This window comes from Aricia agestis, chromosome 5 (genome assembly GCF_905147365.1).
Source record: "Aricia agestis chromosome 5, ilAriAges1.1, whole genome shotgun sequence".
In the NCBI taxonomy this organism is placed as follows: domain Eukaryota; kingdom Metazoa; phylum Arthropoda; class Insecta; order Lepidoptera; family Lycaenidae; genus Aricia; species Aricia agestis.
The window spans coordinates 13,449,369-13,474,910 of NC_056410.1; the positions used below are offsets into that span (position 1 = coordinate 13,449,369).

The 25,542-nt window shown below is 36.6% G+C and overlaps 1 protein-coding gene across 1 annotated transcript in view; it reads left to right on the plus strand.

Annotated features, from left to right (window-relative positions):
- LOC121727489 (protein timeless homolog) overlaps positions 1-25,542 on the plus strand; it is a 52,420-nt gene that overhangs the window by 18,804 nt on the left and 8,074 nt on the right. Inside the window, exons 9-18 of the mRNA XM_042115370.1 lie at positions 321-439; positions 4,705-4,864; positions 7,684-7,764; positions 9,160-9,269; positions 9,826-9,867; positions 14,276-14,357; positions 14,640-14,838; positions 15,199-15,347; positions 17,818-17,912; positions 23,643-23,843. Coding sequence (XP_041971304.1) covers positions 321-439; positions 4,705-4,864; positions 7,684-7,764; positions 9,160-9,269; positions 9,826-9,867; positions 14,276-14,357; positions 14,640-14,838; positions 15,199-15,347; positions 17,818-17,912; positions 23,643-23,843 — 1,238 coding nt within the window. The remainder of the gene's footprint in view (positions 1-320; positions 440-4,704; positions 4,865-7,683; positions 7,765-9,159; positions 9,270-9,825; positions 9,868-14,275; positions 14,358-14,639; positions 14,839-15,198; positions 15,348-17,817; positions 17,913-23,642; positions 23,844-25,542) is intronic.

A 25,542-nucleotide genomic window follows, 5' to 3' on the forward strand; every position in this document is an offset into this window, starting at 1 on the left:
ACGGCGCCATCTATTATGCATTTTTGGAATAACTTAATTTGAACTTTACGCATTTTCACCCCCTTACAACCTTTTTTTCCAGTTAAAAAGCTAGCCTAGCCTATGTCCTTTCTCAGGTTTTAGACTATATGTGTACAAAATTTCATTACAATCGGTTCGGTAGTTTTGGCGTGAAAGCGAGACAGACAGACAGACAGAGATACTTTCGCATTTATAATATTAGTATAGATTGACATAATCCGACTAATTGACGTAGGTCCGTCAACTGCCTATGAATAAATTTCTTCGATGGTACGTAAATATCATTCGCTTGTCCCCAGGTCATATCTCGTGGATCTAGTGGAGACTGTTCATCTCTTTCTCAAGATGCTGGAGCACTACTGCAAGAAAACTGGACTCGTCGTGCAAAAGAAAGTGAGGAAGAAGGCCAAACCTAAAAGTAAGTAAACTCAGTCCAAAAAAACTATTCTTTGTTCAAGTCAAATTTTTCGTGGCTAGGGCCTTGCATCTTTACAAACTTTATCTATAAAAAACATTTTAAAATAATATTCATAGGCAGATATTGCACCTACGTAATTTTGTTGAATTATATGAACTCCGGCAGCATGAATATCATATTTTGTAAGTACCTACATACTTGCAAAATATAAGCAAATTGTAGCATCTGAGCAATCGATTTACTGGCAGATGCTATGTATATTGTAGATGTATCGAATATCGATAAGACGTAAATTTATACAGGGTGTGTTACACCCTGTATAAATTTAAAACTAAGTGATAATACTTTAAGGTGTGTATGTGTTCCTTGTAGAGAGTTCATTGTGAAAGTAGCAGCGCTGAAAGACCAAATGTTTTTTTTTTGTGATTTGTATGGGCAAGCGCCCCAGCGTCACGAGTTTTCCCATACAAATGTGAAAAAATATTTGCTCTTTCAGCGCTGCTACTTTTACAGTGAACTCTATACGCAGGACTCATACACACCCTAAAGTATTATCACTTAGTTTTGTTACACCCTGTATATAGACGTATATTTCGGTTATCGCGTAATTGTTTCGAAAATAAATGTTGTTGAAAATTGGGCTTGTAACCGGCAGACAGCTATTGAGGCACAAAGCCGAATTATTGGCACAATATGAACGAGCAAGAGGCGGTCCGATTGCCGATCGTAATAGATTGCTGACAAACCTTTGTACAAAGGTTTACCGAATTAACATATCGAATATGTCATCTGATGTCGGGTGAAGATTATATGAAACGAGAATGATTTAACAGTTACAATCTTGGTATATTATAGCGCGGTGGTGTTTTTATGAAACGTCGTTATGCTATCTTAATTTTGGTACGACCAGGCCATCCTCACCTGATGTGAGCGCCTAGTGATCGCCCTTATGTGTGATAAAGCATTTGTCATTCCCATTGCGCAACTGACTATATTTTCGTTACTTTTTTGGCTACGAAACCCTAAAACTATAAATTATTACGGAAATAATCATTACAATGATTTTATATCATGTACTCTATGCATTTCCTTTATGTATTAAAGAGGAGGGAAGGTAAAAAAATAGAACCAAAAAATTTACCGGCAGAATTCAAATTATTATTCTTTGACCTTTTCTTTACTTAAATCCGTTGGCGAAATTCGTCACTCACATTTTACATACTCATTAACCCCTAATATTAATAACAGAATGGTCGTGGTAACAAAAAAATGTATGTATTTCATTACTTCTATAGAGCTTAACCCTCCGTGGTCTAGTAGTATAGAGCGCGGCTCTTGACTCGGAGGTCGTGGGTCAATAAGGTATACAGTAATGTAAATCAGCAGCATATTTTTTGAAATCGTACAACACAGAATAGATTATGCACCCATGCAAATGTTCTGTAATTCTTTAGTGATTTTAAATCGCACATATAGGTCACTCGAGCCGTTCAGTATTGTTGGTATATGAAAACTCCCAGCTGCAAAGTACACTAATCGGAATCGTAACGTAATCTTCTCGCCCGGAATACTGAACGGCTCGAGGTGACTCAGGTGATCCGTGATACGGTTACGATCCCTTTTGCAAGTTGATGTGTGCTGTGACCTTAAGTGTGCTGTATGTGTGCACCCGTTTCGGTTGGTACTCGGTAGTATGAAGATGTTCTACTACGTTACTTATATACTATGTCTTCCCATGGCATCAAATAATTAGCGTTCGCTACAGCGACTGGGGATGCGTTTAACTAATCTGAGCCCACGCGCCTGTAGTCTGATGCAATTTCTCAAAGCGCTTGTGATCAGCTAGCCAAGAATATCGGGACTTAGTTTTTTCCCTTTTCTAAAGGACTTGGTATTTTTATATATCTTTTTTAATTATGTATTAATGTTGTAACCTTATAATATCATTGTTATATGCACGGAATATATGTTATATGATATTATACTCTCAAAATATAAATAATAACAAATATGAAAAAGTAATTTAGTTCATCGCCAACAAACTGAAATGCAGTTTGGCGGTTTTTAGGATAAGGACATAATGTTGTAAATTAATGGAATAAATACTTAAAAAAAAAAAAAATACTTAGTTATACTTAGATACTTCTACATAATCTTATATCTTTAAACGAGCAATTCTTGTATATATAAATATACAAGAGATATATATATATATATATATATATATATATATATATATATATATATATATATATATATATATAATCTCGCAACTAATTGTTTTAACGACCAGCAGATGGCGTTATTAACAAGAAGTCAATGAGTGTTTGCTATACCGAGCAAAGCTCGGTCATCCAGGTACTATTTAGTTAAACTAAAAAAATATAGTTTCTAAAGTATGAATTCTCTTAACCTATTACGAGTAGCCCTCATCACTTTGACGTTGATATCGGGGGATGTTCGCCCCGAGCTGTTAGGACTAGTTCAGACTTTATGATAAGCAGGTTGATGTAGGTTCCGACAGCCGACTACTCGAATAGTTCTCGACGTGTATAAGGCGAGACTGCACTAGGCGACACTACGCTGCAGCGAAGCGACGCGACACTACGTTCCATAGTAGTTAGTAGTTAGTACTGACGCTTTGAACTCACGTACGCGACACAAAACTATACGCGTAGCCACAGAATACATAATTAGTACCTTACGGTACAGAAGTTTCGCTCCCGAGTTTAGGTATGATAAACGCAAGCGTCCGGTCATTGGACTAGTCTCAATAGGCTGGCACTTTTATATTCTGTGGCTAAGCGACTCGCGCGCTCGCCACCCGGCCGCCGCGCCGCGCGCCGCGCGCCGCGCGCCGCTCGCTTGACAGCCCTGACAGATTGAAGCGAGACGGCAGACAGTTATTGTACTATGAACGCTAAACGCAATGCAAAAGGTTGAAATTAGGTTGTTTTCCAAAATAGTAGGTAAATATCTCGGCGATGTCGCGCCGTTTGTATGGAAGTGAGACAGTCCTGGCGTAGCTCTGCACTGCCGTAAAGAGGTGCCGCACTTAGCTCATACAATTTTATACGAAGAACATTTGGCCGTAACGTGTCGCGTCGCTCCGCTGCAGTGCAGTTAAGGTAGACCACACTACACAGCTACAGCGGTGCAACCCAACATGTCGCAGCAAATATTCTTTATATCAAATACCCAAATCGCACTACGCGACACGACTACGGGAAATGAAGTGTCGCGTCGCTCACCTGTTAAGAGGAGTCCACACCGCCGTTTTTCCATACCCCTGTCCCCTGTTTCCTCCCTGGATAATGCCGGTAGAGTTATGATTTTTTTTCCTGAATATCTATGGCCACTATTAGCATGTCCCTATGTTTTCCTTTTTTTCATAATTTTATTGTTAAAAAAGATAAGAACGTCCAAAAACCCAAAAAAATGGCAATATTTTCCTCTGTGTTCAAACGCCCAGAAAACAAAACTGGCTATAATATACAAAAAAAAAACATAGGAACACGGCTAAAGCCTTGCTTTAATTCTTAATGAAAAAAGTACTTAAATCGGTTAAGATTTGGAGAAGGGATCAGCAGACAACGAATCGAAGATTTTCTGTTCTTTTATTAGAACTTTTGCCCTGTTGTCTCTATCGCGCTCTGCGGTGGGAGACTTGAGATTGGTGAGACAGCGATACATTTTCAAATACCTATTTTCAATTTCTCTCGCCCCTGGTGTATCCTCTTAAAGCGGGACCGCACTACGCCTAGTGCGGTCCCGCCTTAACGTATTCCAAACTTGCGGTGTATCAAAGTTTACATCATATCATACACCGAGTGATTTCGACGAAACACTATTTACATACGATTCGAATACATTTTCTCTGTAACTGCGTAAAGCATAAAGTAATCTAGCTGCAAGTTGAGTTTTCAAAGCGAATATTAATTTTCTAAACTATGTTCACTGAATATTATATACACACATGACAGACACACACAACAACAAATATGTGTATATGTGTATAAAAATCCATTATTGTGTTAATTCGCGAGTAGTGACATGGTTAAACTGTATCTAAATGAATAAGAGTAGTTTCGAGAATTGCTTATTTATAATTTAATATTCAGGTCTCACGTGAGATGCTGCTGTACATTTACAGGGTGTTTATTTGTAATCCTCCAAAGACTTTAAGTAAGTAGGTACCTACTCCTAAAAAAACTGGATTTTGAAAATAAAGTATCAAGCCCACTGAAACAACACTTTTCTTTTAGAGAAAACAGCTCGAGCCCCTCCTGCGCCGAAACCGAAGCCGACGAAGGAGGTTCCCGTAGAGCAGGTGGAGCAACATCTGAGCGAGGCGCTGGCTGCCCCGGCGGATGAGTTCCCGCCGCCCTTCGACGCCGCCTCAGACGTGCCTATAGAGGAACAGAGGTAAAAGTTAAAACAATTATTCAGGCAGAGCCAGATGAACCTTCGGCACGAATGGGCCGGCTCGACCGGAGAAATACCACGTTCTCACAGAAAACCGGCGTGAAACAGCGCTTGCGTTGTGTTTCTCCGAGTGAGTGAGTTTACCGGAGGCCCAATCCCCTACCCTAATCCCTTCCCTTCCCATCCCTACGCTCCCCTATTACCCTATTCCCTCTTAAAAGGCCGGCAACGCACCTGCAGCGCATTCGCAGTCAATTGGTCCGATTATGTCAATTACAGGTTTGTTGTGATCTGTCAGATAGGTTTGACATAACGTGACCAAATTAAGCTTTCGGCCAAACCTAAGCGTCAGTGACCGGGACGCGGGACGGGAGCGTCTGCAACGCGAAACTGGTGTGTACACTTGCGCGACTACGGTGCGAACCTGTAGATTATTCCTGCTCTGCCGACCCGAACGTCCCGCGCGGTAGACGCTCCCGCTTCACTGTCGCTTTGGTCGCGTAGGTTTGGCCGAAGCCTTAAGCAGGTTCTATGAATCAACTTCTCTGATAGTACATGTACTATCAGAGAAGTTGAAAGTGTAAGCGACTTTATTTCTGCCGCCCCCTGTACGAAATCTGCGCGCCCCCTAGGACGCTGCCGCCCCCCTAGGATGCTGCCGCTCCTAGGCCGCGGCCTATACGGCCTACTTATAAGTCCAGGGCTGGATTCAGAGCTTTATGGACTTTTATTTCATATAGCAAAAAATGTTTAGTCATATTTTTTGTTTTTGGATTTCGTTGTCCTAATTAGTGAGACTTGCATAGTATAATTTAATTAAATCATCTTTTTTATTAACTAATATGAATAAAAAAAGATGATTTAAACAATAATTTCACCTCAGATTTTAACTAATCATCATTTATACCAAGATTTCTTTATATTATCATGGCTGATAATAAAATCTGGCTATAACACATAATGATTTATTATTATAATCAACTAACTGCATTTTTACAATCAGATTACATAATATTATAGTATATTGTTGTGCAGTATCGGAATTGCTCGTCTGTTGGCAAATCTCGGCGGGATTAGGATGCATTACACATGATTGATAAATCCAATACCTATTCCATTTGTTCGCTTAACGACACTACACATTTTCCTGTATCAACGTTGCATAAAAAAATGTAGAAGCTAGAAAATAACGTCTAATGAAATAAAGAAATAGAATGTAGTAAACTTATGCTAGACAAGTGTAAATAAGTATAGTTGTCTAATAAAACTTCACATATTGTCGTTATAGGAATTTCACATTTCATTTGTGCAGTTCGTTGCACCGAACGACGAGCTCAAATTCATGATTCACCTAACAAATAGAGACATGTGTTGTGTGCAACATAAATTCAAGTCCGAGCACAAACGCGAATACTTTATTGACAAGTTATTAAATGGATGTTTCTTTTAGATGACGGGCGGGCGTATTACGTGTATCGATTGGCAACATTTTCCCGCGCTGTAAATATTTGAACTGCCCCGTTCGAGCTGTTCCGGTGCCAAAAATTGTGAAAACGGAATTGAACCATTCATATTTTCGTAGATAAGCTTTTGTGTCCGTTTAGAAACGCACTCGTTTTAAATAATATGCTGGGAAATTTTCCGTTGCATAAAAATATTCATCATTATCATCAACTTCCCACCATTCAGACCCAAGAACATTGAAAACACAAAGTTTTCAATGTTCTTGGGTCTTGGATGTGTATTAAATATATTATGTTTATTATAATAAAAATCTTAAATGTATGTAAGTATAGTATAAAATTATTAATTTATATATTTCCGTTGTCTGGTACCCGTAACACAAGTCCTTCAGGTACTTACCACGGGGCCAGACCAACGTGGTGGGAAGCGTCCATAGATATACTTATTATAATATATAATTATATTCCGATGCTAGCTACCCTATTTTTCATTTAACCGTTGACAACTTTAGTCAAATTTCATTGCAGTACAAAATAAAAGATTACATAGAGCAAAGCTTAAAATGGTGATACATCTATCAAAGCTGAGATAAGAGCTAAAGCCTACATTTCGTTACTTTATTCCGCTGAAAGGTATCAAGAGTTGTGTAACATTCTATTACATAAGTGGCTATTAGGTTTAATGCTGATTGTACCAGTTAGGCTAGACGGTAAAACATTTGGTCCGTCCTTAATATAATTACATTTGGATACTGTTATCACTTAGTACGAACTACACTGTAAACGTTTATTACGGTCGGACGGTCAAACTTTATATGACTCAATGTGGAAAACAGAAATAACTTTATTTGTATGGATAGGTCGAAGTCCTTTTAAATACATTCACAGATTCTAGGCGTCCTTCACAAAAATGGGTATATTTTGTATGCAGAGATTTCCATCACCATAAATTGTAATCATAAGGCGTGAAGAGATGTCTTAATATGAAGACATGAGTGGATGAACCGGGTAACTAACATTTTACAACATAAGAGCAATTGCACATTTTGCCCTTGTAAATTACCTACTTTATCATCTGGCTAATATATCTAGCTATACATAGAATCCACACTTGTTTTATTTCAAATCATTTTTCCGGTCTCAAAGCCTCCATATTTTGTGTAAAAAACGACAGTTTTCAAATTGTTATACCTACCCGCTTCATCCACTCACGTCTTCAATTTGTCTCCGACTATATACAGCTACAGCACAAACGGCGCATTGAGATTTTAACACAAAACTTTATACAAAATGCCAAAGTATGAAATTCTGTTGTTGTCTTGTTGTACTTTGATTACACCTTTCTAATTGTTTTAGAGGGGACTGCATGAAGAAGATCCAGATACTCATGCGTGATGAAAAATACGCTGAAGCTGTCGGCCTGTTCCGCGCAGCCAGGTATATCACATAGATGTTAATACTTTTTGTTTTTGGGACGAAGTTCCTTATCGCGCGAAAAAATTAAGAAAAAGTTGTAATGACACTTTTTGCTATAGTTGTAAGCCGTGTGGCGTGCACGTGTGAACTTCGTTCCATCCGGGTGTCCCTTGACACCTCTCAAGTTTTTTTTATAAATGTGAATAATTATCATTTATCAAGTCAAAGCCACGTGTTTCAAAACGCTTGTTTGACGTATATCAATGTACTAGATGACGCCCGCAACTCTGTTGCGCCAAAATTCGTTTATCACGCGAACCTCAATTATTCATTATTAAAAAAAAACTGGGTCATGACTGTACCAATTTATTTAGTCTACAAAACGAATATAATTTTGTATCTTTATCGCGCATTATACGACAATAAGACTATTTGAGATGTTTTATTTAAATCTCTATATTTGTGGAATCAAACGTCTCGAGTACCTATTACAGATCTCCGATAACTCGTGGATAGGATTATATTTAGACCCGTAAAGTCCGTGGCTCAGAGGGAGTTTATATTTACAGCAGGTATCAAATTTATTTTGCCGCGAGAGAGACTGGCTACAAACAAAGCTCTATCGAACTTAAGCCATGACAAAATGCTAATTTTTCCACTACTTAAGGTAGTTAAGTATACTTACTTACATTTTATATGGAACCGAAAGTACACGTCGCAAGCAATCCATACTAATATTATAAATGCGAAAGTGTGTCTGTCTGTCTGTCTGTTACCTCTTCACGCCCAAACCGCTGAACCGATTTTGATGAAATTTGGCACGGAGACACATTGAATCCCGGGAAAGGACATAAGATACTTTTTATCCCGGTAAAATGTACGGTTCCCGCGCGAAAAATAAATTTTGACGCAACGGAGTTGCGGGCGTCATCTAGTGCTAAATAATAATTTGATGTCATACGTTCAATATACGAATTGTAAGTAATAAATAAATCTACTTTGTGATACGTAACTACAACCCTTATAACATTCTGACTCAGAAGTTTCACGGAAGCCTTATGAATTCGAAAATGGACTGTAATGGTCGGCTACTGAATTAAGCGCTTTTGATTGGATTACATAAAACATGTTACCTTAACACCAATAGCGCTTTTCAAAATATAAATTTTTGTATAAATTTTTAGTACTTAACTTTAAATAAATCTAATAAGTAATAACGATTGTAGAGACATTTAACTAGACATTCAAGTATAGAAGCTCTGAATGTCTACTTTTAATATATGAATATAGTAGGATATATATTATAGGAAAATAATATAATGATTATGGTAGGCCCCATGTAGACGTTCTAAAACTGTTAATTTTTAACCGATTTGGAAATAAAACATTTTAATTTCATCTAACATCTTAATACAGGGAAGTGTGGCCCGAGGAAGGCGTATTCGGTTCCCCCGGCATACCTGAAGACGAAGAACTGGACATGCTCAAGACCGTTTATAGCGCAGACCTGGGAGTAGAGACGACAGGTAAGTTAACTGATATTTGCCTTTCATCTTATAAGACGGGGTTCTAAAGTACCGAGTTATAGAGCAAACTCAGCTGTACAAATGTTTTGATTTAAGATGTTTGTATCAAGGGGCAACTTTAAGTAAATTCAAATAGTTATAAATAGGTTATTCTAGTATATTATATGAAAGCAATTTAATAGTGATAAATTAGTACTTTATGTTGTAGGCATTAAAGGCAGGCAACATCTGGTTGCCTACTACTTCAATGCGCCGAATTTTATTTATCTCGCGGTAACCGCACGTATCTCATTCCCGGGACCCAAATTACCTTGCTTGATTTTATCTAAATCGGTTCAGCGGCTTCAGAATGCGAAAATGTATCTGTTAGCTTCTCAAAGTTAACAGATATATTTTTGCATTTTTAACAATATGAGTATTTGTAAATGATCCAAGAAAGCTATTTTACTATTACCCAAAGTTGACATTTCCTAACATACTTCTTAAAATTAATGTTCAAACACAATTCGTACTAAGTTAATCCATATTTGGTTTCTAAATCAATACAATATTGCAGATGACCAGGAGGAGGCTCATGAGAATTCCGAGTACAGCGCGGGTAAGTCAATTAGCGCTAATACCATTACTCATTATTACTACCGCCAGCCAAGTATAACGATCGCAGTTATAACCCTAACATGACCTTTATGTCAAAGATATAAGGGTCATTCACGTTATAACTTAGAGGTAAAATTCTAAACGTTCGGTCGTATCATACTATGAGCAAAATTATCGCGTTTTCATCATATAACGACAGGATTCTTTGTGAACTTTTTATGTCTTTAAGTCAAATAGATACTAAATGCTGACGTGACAAAGCCCAAAACATCTACAAAGATGTTTCGGGCTCTGTCACGTGACTGAAATTAGAACTAACGCCGCCATCTTGCAATGTATTCACAGACTATAAACAGGCGTTTCATCTATATATTAATACGTGAGCCAAAAACTTTGTATCCCTTTTGACGAATAATGGGGATACGTAGGTAAATGAAATTTTGCACAGTTATAGTTTTTTTTTTATGAAATAAACGGGTCACCTGATGGAAAACAACTTCCGTGGCCCATGGACACGGGAAGGGAAGGGAATAGAGGAGGGTAGGTAAGGGAATAGGGTAGGGGATTGGGCCTCTGGTAAACTCACTCACTCGGCGAAACACAGCGCAAGCGCTGTTTCACGCCGGTTTTCTGTGAGAACGTGGTATTTCTCCAGTCGAGCCGGCCCATTCGTTGCGAAGCATGGCTCTCCCACTTATAAACCCACGCAAAAATCCCACGTTTATATGGTGAAGGAGTGCGAGTATTCTGAATCTTATATCTTTAAACGAGCAATTCTTGTATATATATATATCAATCATTTCTAGAAAATGTCATTTTCATCGGATACCGAGCAAAGCTCGGTCAAACAGCTAGTATTTTTTTAACAAATAAAACATTACACACACTACAACATACACACTGGAAAAAATTACAGATTTTTGAGTGACAAGCCTGTACATACGAATTATGCTCTTTTATTTATGGTTGAAGTCTGTTGACAACAAGGTGACAAATTGAAAATGGATTATAGTTTTTTTTATTGAATCTTAGATACTATAACGGCCATTCCCAATATTTGATATATCTCTGGTTTTGCCCTACTAGAGATAGGAATGAATAGCTCACAATTGACATAAAATATATGTCTCTAATGTCTAATGTGAGCTATTCCTATCTCTAGTAGGGCAAAACCAGAGATAGATCAAATATTGGGAACGGCCGTAAGACAATGCTTACACGGCCAGTCTGAGATTAGCTGAGTCCCAGAGACAAGAGTTGAAAAAAATATGATAAAGTCAATATTTTTTTACAGAATATAGGTGGTAGTCCTATAAATGTCGTTGAAACTAAGGTCGAATTTCGACCATTGGGCGATCTCTAGTAATCATAAATTCATAACCATATTATCGTCCTGTCTATATCATCAAGTATCATTTTGCATGTTGCCTGTTCATGAATTATTATCGCATTTCGATTGATAACTTTTCGCACATGCCGTCACATCCACACGCTACGCTGTATGTACTAATATCAGGTAAACAACTACACAGTACCTATAATATGTACAGGGTGTAACAAAACAAAGTGATAATACTTTAGCGTGTGTATGTGTCCTTATATATGACGACCTCTGTGGCTCAGTTGGTGGGCTGTTGGTAGCTCAAGCCGCGGGTCGCGGGTTCGAATCCCGCCGACGGAACAAAAAGTTTTCATAGTTCCTGGGTCATGGATGTGTATTATATATGTGTATCATATAATAAAAATCTTAAATATAAGTATAGTATAAAAGTATTAAATATATTTCCGTTGTCGGGTACCCGTAACACAAGTCCTTCAGGTACTTACCACGGGGCCAGACTGACGTGGTGTGAAGCGTCCATAGAAATTATTATATTATATTATGTGATTTGTATGGATAAGCGCCCCCGGCCCCCGGGTTATCGGGTTATGAATTTGCCCATACAAAAGTTAAAAATAAAGATTCTCTGATCTTTCAGCGCTGTCACTTTCACAATGAACTGTATACAGGGGAGTCATACACACCCTAAAGTATTATCACTTGGTTTTGTTACATCCTGTATAAAAAAAAACGTTCTCTGTACCTTGTTTAATTTTAAAGCATTAAAATATACATTTCTTTTAGCTAAAACATCTTACAAGCAGTATTCCTTTACAATCAGTCAAAGGCCACTTATCTTTAATAGATTAGTTAATTATCTAATTATTACGCAGCTTTGTGCAGAATCAACATCGGCTTCTTATAAAAAATTAAGCAGTCGTTCAGAAACGAAAATTAATTTGTAAGGGAACATCCTTGAACGTTTTCACTTCAATAAGCAATTTTCTTTTTTTCTCCGTGACTTGTCAGAAATTGTAACTCTGAAAATTCAAATAAATTGTGAGAAATGTAAAGGCAATCTCGTTGCGTGTATGAGCCGTTACCTTCATACACTAGCTAAAAGCCGAGCTTTGTGAGGGCTCGCGTCGTTTTTCTGCGTGGTAATCTTCAAGGCAGTTTTTTTTATATTTTAATAATTTGAATATAGTTAGTAACCAAACCTTGCAACCAATAAATAATAATTAATAACACATCTACATATAAATAAAAATTACTATGTTAAAGCACAAATCAATAGGCGTGACAGTTTTTCCGTAAAGTGTACCACAAAAGTACTCAGGTTGTGGGATAAACTAGGGCTCGCTTCGCTCGCCCTGACTTGCTAGACTTTATGACACCGTTAATTAAAAAAATACTGTAAGTAAGTTTAATTAAACAGTACATTTTTCCGGGATTAAAAGTATCCTATATCCTTACTCGGGACTCTTAAGTAAACCATACCAAATTTCAGCAAAAACGGTTTTAATGCCTCATCAGTTAACAAAAAAACGGACTTTCGCATTTATAATATTATTACGAGACCTTTCATATTAAAAAGATTCGCAATATTAATGCGATCGAGTAATAACTATTTATGTTTTGTTCTTGTCAGCCAGTTTTCTAAGGTAAGACAAAACATGGAACTATGTGTTATCTGTAATCTGATGTATATATCATAATCGTCTCTTCTATTCTTTATCTTTCAATAATAAAGGAGGTAAAGTATTTATATAGAATAAAGAAGTTTGATAAGTGCGAGTCATAGGGTTAAGTAAGGCGGTCGCTCAGAGTCGCTAAGTAATGACTTAATAATAAAGGACACTGGACGTCTAAGTGCTAATTAATTTTTAAGAACATGGGCGACGAGCTCTTTACTAAGGCAATAACATCAAACTTGAAGTGTTTTAGGCTTAAAAAGCTATCTGTTTTGTATCCTTACTTGCTCAAAGTAAAGTTACTATAATATAGTTAGTAGAAACTATTCTGTATTGTTTGTATTATTTGTATAGTAATTTGTAAAGTTACCGACATACTCTGAAAGATTATGTCGGTGAAATTCCATGTATTCTTAGGTGCGCACAAAGTGAAATAAATAACACATAATATAAAGCCGCACTCAGGGGCCTTTAATAATTAATTATTATGACTAGAGATCGCCTAATGGTTGAAATTCGACCTTAAATTTAATTATTTACTTCTTTTGGCTCCCCGTTTAAAATCTTCAGATTTAATAAAAAAAACAATCCATTGTCAATTTGATCGTAGACTTCAACCATAAACAAAGGAGTATAATTCGTGTGTATGTATTGGCTTGTCATTCAAAATATCGTAGTGTGCACATTGTAGTGTGTGTGATGTTTTTTTTTTTGTTAAAAAAATGTATGATAAAAGCATAATTTCAAAATAATATTAGCTCGATGCACTCCTGCACCATATAAACTATAACTGTGCGAAATTTCATGCACCTACGTTTCCCCATTTTTAGTAAAAAGGGTTCCAAAGTTTTTCGCTCGCGTATTAATATATAGATAACATCACTTTAATTAATAGTATGGCTGATAATACGTATGGGGCTTATGTGAAAATATTTAATTAATTACCGTTAAGAAATTTATATTCGTCTCCAAGTGCGGCCAATAGTATTCTTTAACTAATTAAAAATTAATTCCAATCGAGCTAAGTATGAATCTGAAGCGAAGTCTAAATATATTTTTTGCTCAGCGCTGCGGAGGATAACTCTCAGGTAAACCCCGATAGATTATTTAAAACTAAATAACTTTGTAGACTGAAAGCGGCTTACGCTGTCATGCCGTAGGTAGTTCGTTACGGGAAATATCTCGAAATTAAACGAATATATTTTCGTCGTTAATGTATGCCACACCACAGTGTGCATTGCATAAATTTTATCGTAATAAATTGTAAAGCATATCTGAAGCAATAATATTTGGTGCATAATACTCAAAAAAATAAATAATTATTTTATATCATAGTACTCACAATTTAATTTTTTATTTGATAATAATATTTTAAAACTTTTTATATGTAATAGATGAAGAAGACGAGGAAGAGGAAGAAGAGAGAACAACAGCCGTCGTGGAAACTGATTTCGATTTTCAAGACTTCGTACAAAGGTAATAAAATATAATATATTATGATAAATTATTATCGCAGTTACAACTCAATTACGAGCAGATTCGAATGGGTATTGATAGAGTAGTATACACTTAATATTTTCTTTAACTAAAAACTCTTAAAGAATACGGTAACTAAATAATAGAAATAATAATAGAAATTAAAAAAGGTAACCAACTGTGCTGCTAAACTTTCATTCTGTTATAGAAATTTTACTATCTTGATTATGCATCAACACTAGCTTTAAAACTCCTACCCAAAACCTCAGTAACCATCTGCAGGTTCTGCCACCCACGAGTTGTAAGCGCGTGCGCAGCTCTCCTGGAGCGCTTCGACCAGAACCTACCTCACATCAACCACTGCATTGTCAAAATGCTGCACCGCGTGGCCTGGGACTGCAAGCGCCCCGCCATGATGTTTCAGGCCACGCTCTTCGTTACCTTCCAGAAGATTCTCGCCAACCCCATCTCGCATTTTAAGGTATGTTAGAGTTTGTGTGTTTGAGTTTCTGTATACGGTACTGTCGCTTGATATCTACCGACGTCGTCATAAAAGATAGAAGATGCAAATAATAATTATTGTACTTACTATGATGTGCAAAAAGTGAACAAAAACTTCAATGAAGATAGAAGATGTCTATCTTAATGAAAATTAATTTTGTAGAAAATGTTTTTATTATTAGCATATATATTTTATCAAAAGGGAATTCTATTACTCCCCTTCTGTATTTACTTTGACATTTTGATTATTATTAATGTCGTATCTACAAATAAGCTATAGTAACTTTAGCCTTCGTGGAATGTTATCCACCTCTCGAATCAACGTAAAATATTTCCGTAGGAGCTGGAGAAGTTTGCGATATTTATAATAAGGAAATTCGCTGAGATCGCCGCCGCCAACGGGAAAGTTTTCATCGAGCTGCTATTCTGGAAGAACTCGAAAGACTCCGTCGAGATCGAGCTCGGATACGACCTCTATAACGATCAAAGGTAAACCATTAAGGTCCACTCTAAAGTCGAAACTGATTAAATTCCGAGAAACATGATAGATTATACTTAATATTATTAAGTAATGAATACCGAGATCACAAGAGATGGTGGAGCAAGATAGCAAGTTAGTATTATTAGATACTTAAGTATCTAATAATACTAACTTTTATACTAACTTACGTATCTTATAACTAGTAGTATAATGTTATAGCTTTTATAGCTATAGATATAACTTATAAACCTAAGATCTTAATCCATCGTCCCATTCACCATACAGTTTTATATTTTATATTAATTAAAAACTACAAAATATTATTAAGTATTTAATGTAGAGAATGAAAATACTGGTATAATTATTTTTGCAATAAGTGTATAGTCTCACAATTACTAATAATAGAAAAATACTTGCTACTGGCTCTAAATAGTGGGGATTGTCCATTTTTTTTAAATTTTGCTCATTACAAAAACATTTCGAGGAATAAGGTCAGTGATCGTTTTTCTGCATATAAACGAAAAAAATACCCATTAGTTACTTATATTTTTGAACAAATATGTTTAACATTTGTTTGACCTTCAATGGCGTTAAATTAGCAATAAATTCGACCAACATTACGTTTCGAACTTTTGGTAAGCTTCTCGTATCATCGCTTTCACATAATGAGAACTTGCATTTGACGAACCTGCCATTATAAATAAGATTGAAAGGAAATTTAAACATACTCAGAGGTCAATTGTCCGCCGATGATGACGTCAGAGCGAAACTTTAAAAATTTATTGAGAAAAAACTAGCCAATGAATTTCAAAATTATTAAATTTATATTCTTAAAATACCCTATTTTAACGAAAAAAAATATAAAAAGTACATGTGATTTTTTTTAGACAATGCCCATTGCAAAGGCTTACGGTCAAAGGAGCAAACTAAAGCATCGATATGCTTTAGAAATTTACTATCGTAGAAGTTTGCTATATCGATTCTTAGTAGATATATACGATTATATTAATCGCCGCTCCGTTCTGCGCTCGAACTAGATTGTGAAGATAATTGAAACGTACATTTCCTTTAACTGTATATGTTCCGGCTTTGATTTAATTACAAATAATGAAGCTCTCTGAACGTGGAAGCCTCTTAAATTTCACATAAACATGAGATTAACTCGAAATGCGTACAGCTGGGTTTGAATTCCCGTAGAATTATAATGCCTTTAGTATTTACTTTAAACTTCAATTTAAAAATTCAAATTAGGATTTTTAAATTGGAATTTAAAATTGAAATTACAAACAGACATAATATTAATCATCACTTTGTTTATCTAGTTTAAATTTTGGTTTAAATTATGTGGTTGAGTGTGGTTGGTTTAACTAATTCCAAAATAAAAAAATATCATACAATATTATTACAGTCCAGCCCCCTTAGACAAAGTATCTTTCGTTAAAAACGATGACGAAATTCGTTATCAAAATGTATGCGTTTTGGCATAAGCCATCGCTAAATGACATTTCGCTCGTGAAGATTAATGTCAAATCCCATACATTTTGATAACGAATTTCTTCATTGTTTTTAACGCTACTGCTTTTCTGCTGCTGACTTTGGCTACGGCCTCTGTATTATTACTGTATGTATCCATAAGAACTAGATTTCTGTCTATAACATGCTTCACATAATTTATATGATATACAATTTATAATATACAGTCTCAAATTAATTATATCATAGTTTTCTCCGAACTCAATTATCTCGTATAACTCGAAAGTAATAAAGCAGACACAACGAACGCCAATGCTACGAAATGGCTGCAGAATTTTACAACTTACTCACTTTAATACTTCGAGTATCCCTACAATGTTTTTATTAAATCCGTTTTATGGAGGATTCGAAATCGTAAAATATGTTCAAATTCTGTTTACATAAGATATTGTAAATTCCCGAGAGCGGTGGACAAAGCTTTATGAAGCTTCATATTATAGTAATATTGTAATGAAATGGTATGTTTTGCGTCCATACTGATATTATAAAATATGCGAAAATGTGTCCTGTCTGTCAGACTACAATTACCGCTAAACCGATTTTGTTGACATGGGTATGAAGATACTCGAGTCTCGAACAGTAGGCTCATATTAGTTTTCATTCCGGAAATGTTTACGGTTCCGAGTAATAAGAAAAAGATGCTGCTAACGTCTACTACAAAATAAAATCGACGGTGAAAAATACAACCAAAATGGAACAATTTCAATGATACAATACAATTTCAATGATACAATACAATTTCAATGATACAATACAATTTCAATGATACAATACTCTAACAGGGTTCCTACGTAACTAAACTTCATGAAGTAACATTATCAAACGCAACCAACTTAACAAAACGTTTTAATTGAATTATCGATTTTGTTCTCGGTCTTTGAAGCGAAAATTTCCAAGTAGGATACTCTTTGAAAGGATAAATTATGATTAATGGAGGTTCGGCAGGGATAAGGCGGGCAAGGGCGCCTGGACCCCGGAACAGGAAGAGGAACTCCGCTCCTTGTATATGGAAAATCAATCCAACCCGCAGACCAACCAGGGTGAGTACATTTTGTGTGTCATTTGCGGGTCAGCTCATATCGAAAAACGCGTCTGTGATGCTGCAATAAGTTAATGCTGCGCTATGTTGCTGGTCGCAGCGTTCAGTTTAAATTTTTATAATGAAACCGCACTAGGTGTCAACCGGCCCCTAGTCGAGCAACTTTATTGCGCAATATGACGTATTGTGTAATATTATTGACCGTCTAGGGTTGCTATTAAATATCGCGCGCCTTCAATCTAACCGTCAAATAAACTGTTCTATAAAATTAAAGCGTGATATTGCACAATACAATTGATCGTCTATAGGAACCGGCTAAGGCTGGATTATATCGCTTGAGATCTCGCGGTGTAGTGGCTTATTTAAATAAATCGTTACATACTATCGCTCGAGATCTCGCTGTTTGCGCGGACGCATATAAATCAAACCTAACTACACTGCAGCGCAATGAAGCGCCGCGGAGTACCGCTTCCTCATAGTGCGATATCTCTCATACATATACAATGAATCTTTGTCTGTAATGTATCGCGTCGCTCTGCAGCTACGTAGCCTCCGTAGTCACGCTTAGCCCGGGCGCGCACTAGCGGCCATCGAAAGTATGGTGTGGCCGGCGGCCGCTGATCGCGTTGCGGTCAGCTGGCCGATTCTGTATCATACATTTGTGAGTTAATAACTGAGTTAGTAACGAAACGGAGGAGTGAGTAACGGAAAGTGCCACTTTTTGTATTCACTTGCATACAAAAGTGAGACTTTCCGTTGCTCACTCCTCCGTTTCGTTACTAACTCAGTGACTCACAAATGTACGATACAGAATCGGCAAGCAGGTGCGCGTCGTCTATGGCGATTTCATATTAAGGTATCTATCTCGATGGCCGCCGCAGCTTGGCCGCTAGTGCGCGCCCGGCCTTAGTGTGGTCCCACCTGTATCGCCATAAAAAATAGATTTACGCATTCTCATGTGAACTGACCCTTATCGATTTATGATAAAATAATGTAACCTATTTTATGCTATTATAGTGTGAGTGGCAGGTTGAAGTCCTATTGATGTGATGTAATTTATTTATTTTGGTGTCGATATTATTTTAATATCGACACCAAAATAATTAATTATTTGTCAGTGTCAGTATGTCACTGTAAACAATAATAATGCTTTATTTCAGGCTAAAAAATACAACCCATATGAATTATTAGTAGATAAGTAACAATTTTTCCTTAATTTATGTTAGTGGGTTAGAAATTAATTTTAATTAAGTAATTTGAATTGCTCGACACTACTTAATTAAATAACGAGCTGCACCGTGCTACAGGGCCTACAGGTGCATGAAGCCGAATCCAGTGTCTGAGCAATGCAGAATCCCACCTGTCCGCAAACGCCCTCAGGATGGTGTTGGTGCTATCCCGAAACCTCGCCATCAGTGAGGCGCTACACTTCATGATTAAATGTATTATTATAAATAACAGACCTTGTGTTTAAAACAAATATTAGTCTCTATCGGAGAATAGGTCTTTAGACAAGCGTTATAAGATCACACCATTTAACGCAGAGCTAGGCAATTAGTACTGTTAATTAAAATAACTAACACTGAGCGTTTCCAGTACAAAGCCGTATTTTGATGCCCTCCAGACTGGAGTGTCTAACCTTTGTTCTTGAGCGTTCCGTTTAATAATCTATATAATTTGAATAATTAATTTATTCTTATCTTAAAAAAAGCCCAGACACCGGATAAATATACATACATTTTGATTAAGTATGCCTTAGAGCCTGTCCAGATGAGGCGTTTTACACGAGAGTGAGAGACTCGCGCGTTTTACGCGCGTACCCGAGATACTAGACCTACATATAGCGCGTCCAGATGCCTACGCGCGTTTTCTTACTCGCGCGTAAAACGCTTGTAATGAGCGGAACTCTCGACTCGCCCGTATAACGCGCGAGTCGGGATCATGAAGCTTATTAGCTTCATGGTCGGGATACTTGGTGCCATTGCAGCGTCCAGAACTACGCGCGAGTCCGTTGCAAATGGACGTAATTGATTGGAGCGTGATAATTTGGAGTCCATGTTTGTAGTGTAAAAACGCGTATAAAACGTGGTATCTGGATGCAATAAAAATTGAAACGCGCGTCTGGACTTCGCGCGTAAAACGCCTCATCTGGACAGGCGCTTAAAGCTCCTTGTCTCGGTCATTCGCGCACGATTTTAACGCTTTCTTGTTTCCTTGCATCGACGTAAAGAACAAGTTGTCCTTCTTTTTAATTCGATTTGTAAAAAAATTTCATACGCAATTTAAAAAAAGTCTTATTGACCGGATTTTACTGTAACATTAGAATTCAAAAGTCAAAGGAAACGTAACTTGAAAAACTTTCCTTACAAAATATTTATTAGATAGATAAGAACAAAAGAAACAAGAAAGCAATAGATAAGCGTAATATAAAAACCAACATTTTATTGTTTCCTATTTTATAGACAAAAGATAGGTAACTGATGTTAGAGATAAACTACTGAACAAGATTTGAAGCGCTTAACTTACTCGTATCATAGAAGAATACGTATATGTTCACGATTTCTTTATAGGCGAATTGTTGTCAACATTTATACAGGTTGTCCGGATTGGCAATTTGTATGGGTTGGGGACGGATTTTTTTAAGTTCTCAGCATTGTTCTCATAGAAAAAGTTATTTTGACGGGCCCCTGTATAGCTGCTTCTAGAAAATATATTTTAGTAGATCATATTTGCCAGGCAAATGATAATAAGATCATTTACGTCATACGTGTAATTTTATTTCATCTCCACACATATTATATTCAGTAAAGTTTACGACTAGATATTATTTAATGTAATAAAACCGTCGTCAAAAAGTAATGCAATAAAGTTTAACAAATTGTCTTATATAATTTTATATTAAAAAAGGAAAAAAAAAGTCCCATGTAGGAATAAAATACGGCATGCTTTTACTGCAAGATGAATAAAAATATTTTTACTACAGTTGTAAAAACACGATATGACGTATTTATTGTTGTGTGTCGGGCTGCGAACGGGTAATAAGATCGCCACGGAAGGCAATCGGCATATTATTTAAAAAAAGTTTTTTTTATAGATAAAGTGCTTAACAGAATACAGATCTTTATAATAATTTCATGAACGAATTTTAGTGGGCCCCTAGACGATTAATTTTATTGTGCAATATCACGTCTTGTGCAATATTATTGACCTTCTAGGGTTGATATTGAACGCGCCCGCATTTCAATCTTATTGTCAAATAAATTGTTCAAAAATATTGTTCAATGATATTGCCCAATAAAATTGACTGATTATGAGCTCACTAAAACAACGAATGACTGTACGGAGGGCTTTGTCTCGCTGATACATTAGGAAAGTCACGTGACACACCTTGTATAGTTTTTCACCGTGTAAATGTTTTATTTTTAATCGAGAGGTTGTGGTGTGGGAATAAAAATTTCAAAGCATCAATATTTTCCTCAAAGAGTATTTGAAGTAATTAATTAAGATCGTGTTGTTTTTCAATTAATTAGCACTAAGTTTACTCTGTCTGATATTTTCAATCGGCTAAGTTTAGAGCCGACTGAATGCCAAAACTTTGAAAAGAAACCTTCCCGTTAAAATTTTAATTAAAACTACCGTTTTTATTTCATTTATCTAGTAGCTTTTAATACCTCTACAGACGGCGTATAACCCCACTGTAAATATGATTCATTAAATTTTCAGTAATACCATGTAACTAGTGAACTAGAACCCATTTTGATTGCGTACCATGTTTACGTTACTTTTTGCACATATATAATTAATATACAATTATTTGTATAATATGACATGATATGAGTTTATTTACAAGGAATCCAATTACAATTTTAAATTAATGAAGGCAGATTTTTACTTTAATTCGTAAGACCGTATATTGTTGAGTGGTATTATTGTGGAGATGGTGAGGAGCAGGAATGTCATTTGATGATATTTTAATACTTTTTATGGGAGTAAGCGCTTTTGAACGCGTACTTTAGGCGAGAGTCGACACAAATAATTGAGAAAATAACCTTCTATTCATAACAATTTCCGCGCCGCTCCCGGTTTAATATTATTTTAATGTAACTGCGGCATTACGGGGTATTTTCTTTTATGCGCGAATAAGCGGGCTCACGTTTCAACTCTCTATATTAAATTCTAGGATTTACATTTGAACTTTGCGGTTTGATTGCATGTGGAAATGTGAGCAATTGTAGATTTTTAGTTGTTTCATTTATCGAGAGAAAATTAACGTGCATTTCATTTCTCCTGTGCCTTTTATAAATTCAATTCTTTACGGCCTTGCTTGCATAATTTAAAAGTTCGGAATACATAATATAATAATTGTGACTGACTTTATTGAAACTTTTATTATACTTATATCGTTGAGTTAACATGAAAGAAATAGAAAAATCGGTAATCAGTATTGTTATTAAGGTATATACCTAAGCTATTTCAGTCGGAGAATCCCCGCGTTTGTTCTAGAATTTTCCGTCGTCTTTTAGATTTCGTCGCTGCCGAGTCCCGTGTAATGTTCTTTATATGTTATTATACTCGCTCCAATAGCTGCGAGCTTCACAAAATTTGTTCCCTACATTCACTGCTCTGGCTTTACAGAATCATAGAATAATAAACGATTGCTCGTGTGTCTTTACAACGTGTTTGAATATACGAGAAGAATAAACTTAATATAAAAATCCTTTGTTGACTTTAAATATTCATGACGTTTAAAAATTTTTCGCAGACAGTCTGCTATTTCGACGCAGGGAGTCTGTTTCAGACGTCGAATAAAACTTTAAATATTTAATCATCACAATCGAGTATTACTAATATTTTAACCGTTTCCAGCTTTAAAATTTAAAACTCTGCCTGGTTAATTCTCTATCATGGAGTAGTAATTAGTTCTGACATTAAAACTACTAGGAAACGCCATCTGAAGCGTATGTACAGTGACAGACAGATCCGATGTACCAATGTACTACCTTATTTCATGGTAATACGGTCCAAAAGGGAACCACTAGACTTGGTGCACGGCCACATGACCGGCCAAAAAGCTTAGCAGAGCCGGACAGTAATTTAGCCGGACAGTGAGCCAGATTCCGGATAAATCCGGCTTACCCGCTGCCAGTCCTGATTCCGTATTGTTACTTCGTTAATCACGTCACAGTGTGTAGGGCTTTAAGGTGGGATGACAAACAGGTACAGTTGTAAAGAAGTGTGATCCGGACTTAACTAGTGTCCCGTACCTTTCTTGACCTTCATACCGTTTGCTACAAAACATTCGTCTCTAATGCTAAGTACTCACATGCGGTTTTGCTCGATAGTTTTTCTCCAAATCGAGTAATAATTACTGTGTGGACCGCAAAACTCACAGCTCGAAGTCTCGCATCTAGCCGGCTCCATGGAATTAAATATATGGATTTAGAATAAAACTATCGAGCAATGCTGAATGTGTGGACGAAAGCCCAAGCCGTGGTTTTTGCTCTAGGTACGTGATTGCTCGATCGAGCAAAATTGTATGTGAGTACTTACTATAACTGTCGCACTCAGAGTCGAACATTAATTACAATATTTGACATAAGGCTCATACTTTATCTGTCAAACTCTTCATTAATTGAAGCTTAATCATTATAAAGTGTCTCTGTGTGCGGCCGTTAATGACCCCACATGACGTAAGCCTTTCCCAGTTTTTTTTAACCTCTTTTATATTCAGACGTAATCGACTGGATCCTGGACAACCTGATCGACCAGACGCGAACCCGGCGCAGCGTCATCAAAAAACTGAAGGAGCTGGGGCTGATTTTCCGCGCGCCGACGAAACGCGCCAACCGCGAGAGAAAGGACAAAGGCACATTCACCGAGGAAGACGATAGTCTGTTGAAGGAGTTGTGGCAGCAAGACGCCGAAACACAAGGTATTTTTATTATGTTGCCACTTGAATTTTCAGTTTTTAACGCACTTTTATTAGCTTGGGCTGTATGTATGTAACGGAATCTTTGAGCACGATTTTTTACCTATTTCCAGTAGTCTAATTAACTTGAAACTTTGTATACGTATTAAGAGCCAATGACAATGCAATAATTTGTATTTTTTTATAGTTAAAAAAGGCGTTTTTTTTAAACTATAATATAATAATATTTCATTAGAAGACGCTGCCCATAACTTCCTTTATCGCGCGTGAATCTATCCTATGTCCTTTGCCGGGGACTAAAATATCTCTACCAACCAAACCATTTTCGGCATGAAGATTTTCGCAAACAGTTCGCGTTTATAATATTATTACTATGGAACTATAATATAAACAAAGGAGAACCTTACTATGTAAAAACATACCTCTAGGCTCTATAATGTGCGATAACTATCTGGTTATTATTTTATCCTTGATTATTTCATAAAATCCAATGTTTTAAGAGTCTAAGAAGATTTACCACAAACTAGTTTCTAGAATAAAGAATTAGGAAACTTTTTTCAACTAAAGCAATTTGAAAGTTATAAAGGGCTTATTTTTTTACTTGACTTTAGTATTTACAAAGAAAATATAACGGCCTCAACAAACATAGAGAAAATAGTCGTCTTTACTCTATTGGTTGAAGCTGCCCGAACATTGAAAATCGATTCTTACATTATACTATCAGAGAAGTTGATTCGTAGGCAGATGGCGGACCTACGTAATTTGGTCGCGTTACGTCAAACCCAGCCGACATTAAAGAAATCACATTATATTGACATAGGGCTTCCACATATAACTGCGAATTCGTATCGCATCGCAAATATCTGCGACAAAACTCATAATATAAGTGACATTGTGTTGAGATGTGAATTCGCATTTTGTGTGGGACCCCATAGTCCGACCACCTGACGTAGGTCTGCTAACTACTTGTGACTCAATTTCTTCGATGGTACACCGGTCGCAATTATTCGTATCACTGAAATCGTTTAACAAAGGGCCGGCCTTCAGGAAATGTTGTGTGTACGGTGCGAATCCGGGTAACCTGTTTTGGGTTACATCGGTCCATGTTTCATTAATTTGCCTGATTTAATTTATTTTTCATTTATTTCGCAGTAAATTTGTTGCAAAATTTATTGAACTCAGATATAGTTTTTACTTTTCTCAGTAAGTTTGTTAATTAATGGATTAATTATTTTTTCAGAAGATTTTAGTTTCGAACCGATATTAATCACTATATTGTGTACCCGATTCTTTTTTTTTTTATGAAATAAGGGGGCAAACGAGCAAACGGGTCACCTGATGGAAAGCAACTTCCGTCGCCCATGGACACTCGCAGCATCAGAATAGCTGCAGGTGCGTTGCCGGCCTTTTAAGAGGGAATAGGGTAATAGGGGAGGGTAGGGAAAGGAAGGGAAGGAACTAGGGGAGGGTAGGGAAAGGAAGGGAAGGGAATAGGGGAGGGTAGGGAAGGGAATAGGGTAGAGGATTGGGCCTCTGGTAAACTCACTCACTCGGCGAAACACAGCGCAAGCGCTGTTTCACGCCGGTTTTCTGTGAGAATGTGGTATTTCTCCGGTCGAGCCGGCCCATTCGTGCCGAAGCATGGCTCTCCCACGTATAGATTTTGGGTATTGTAAAATGTTTGCAAAATGTTTAGTTCGTC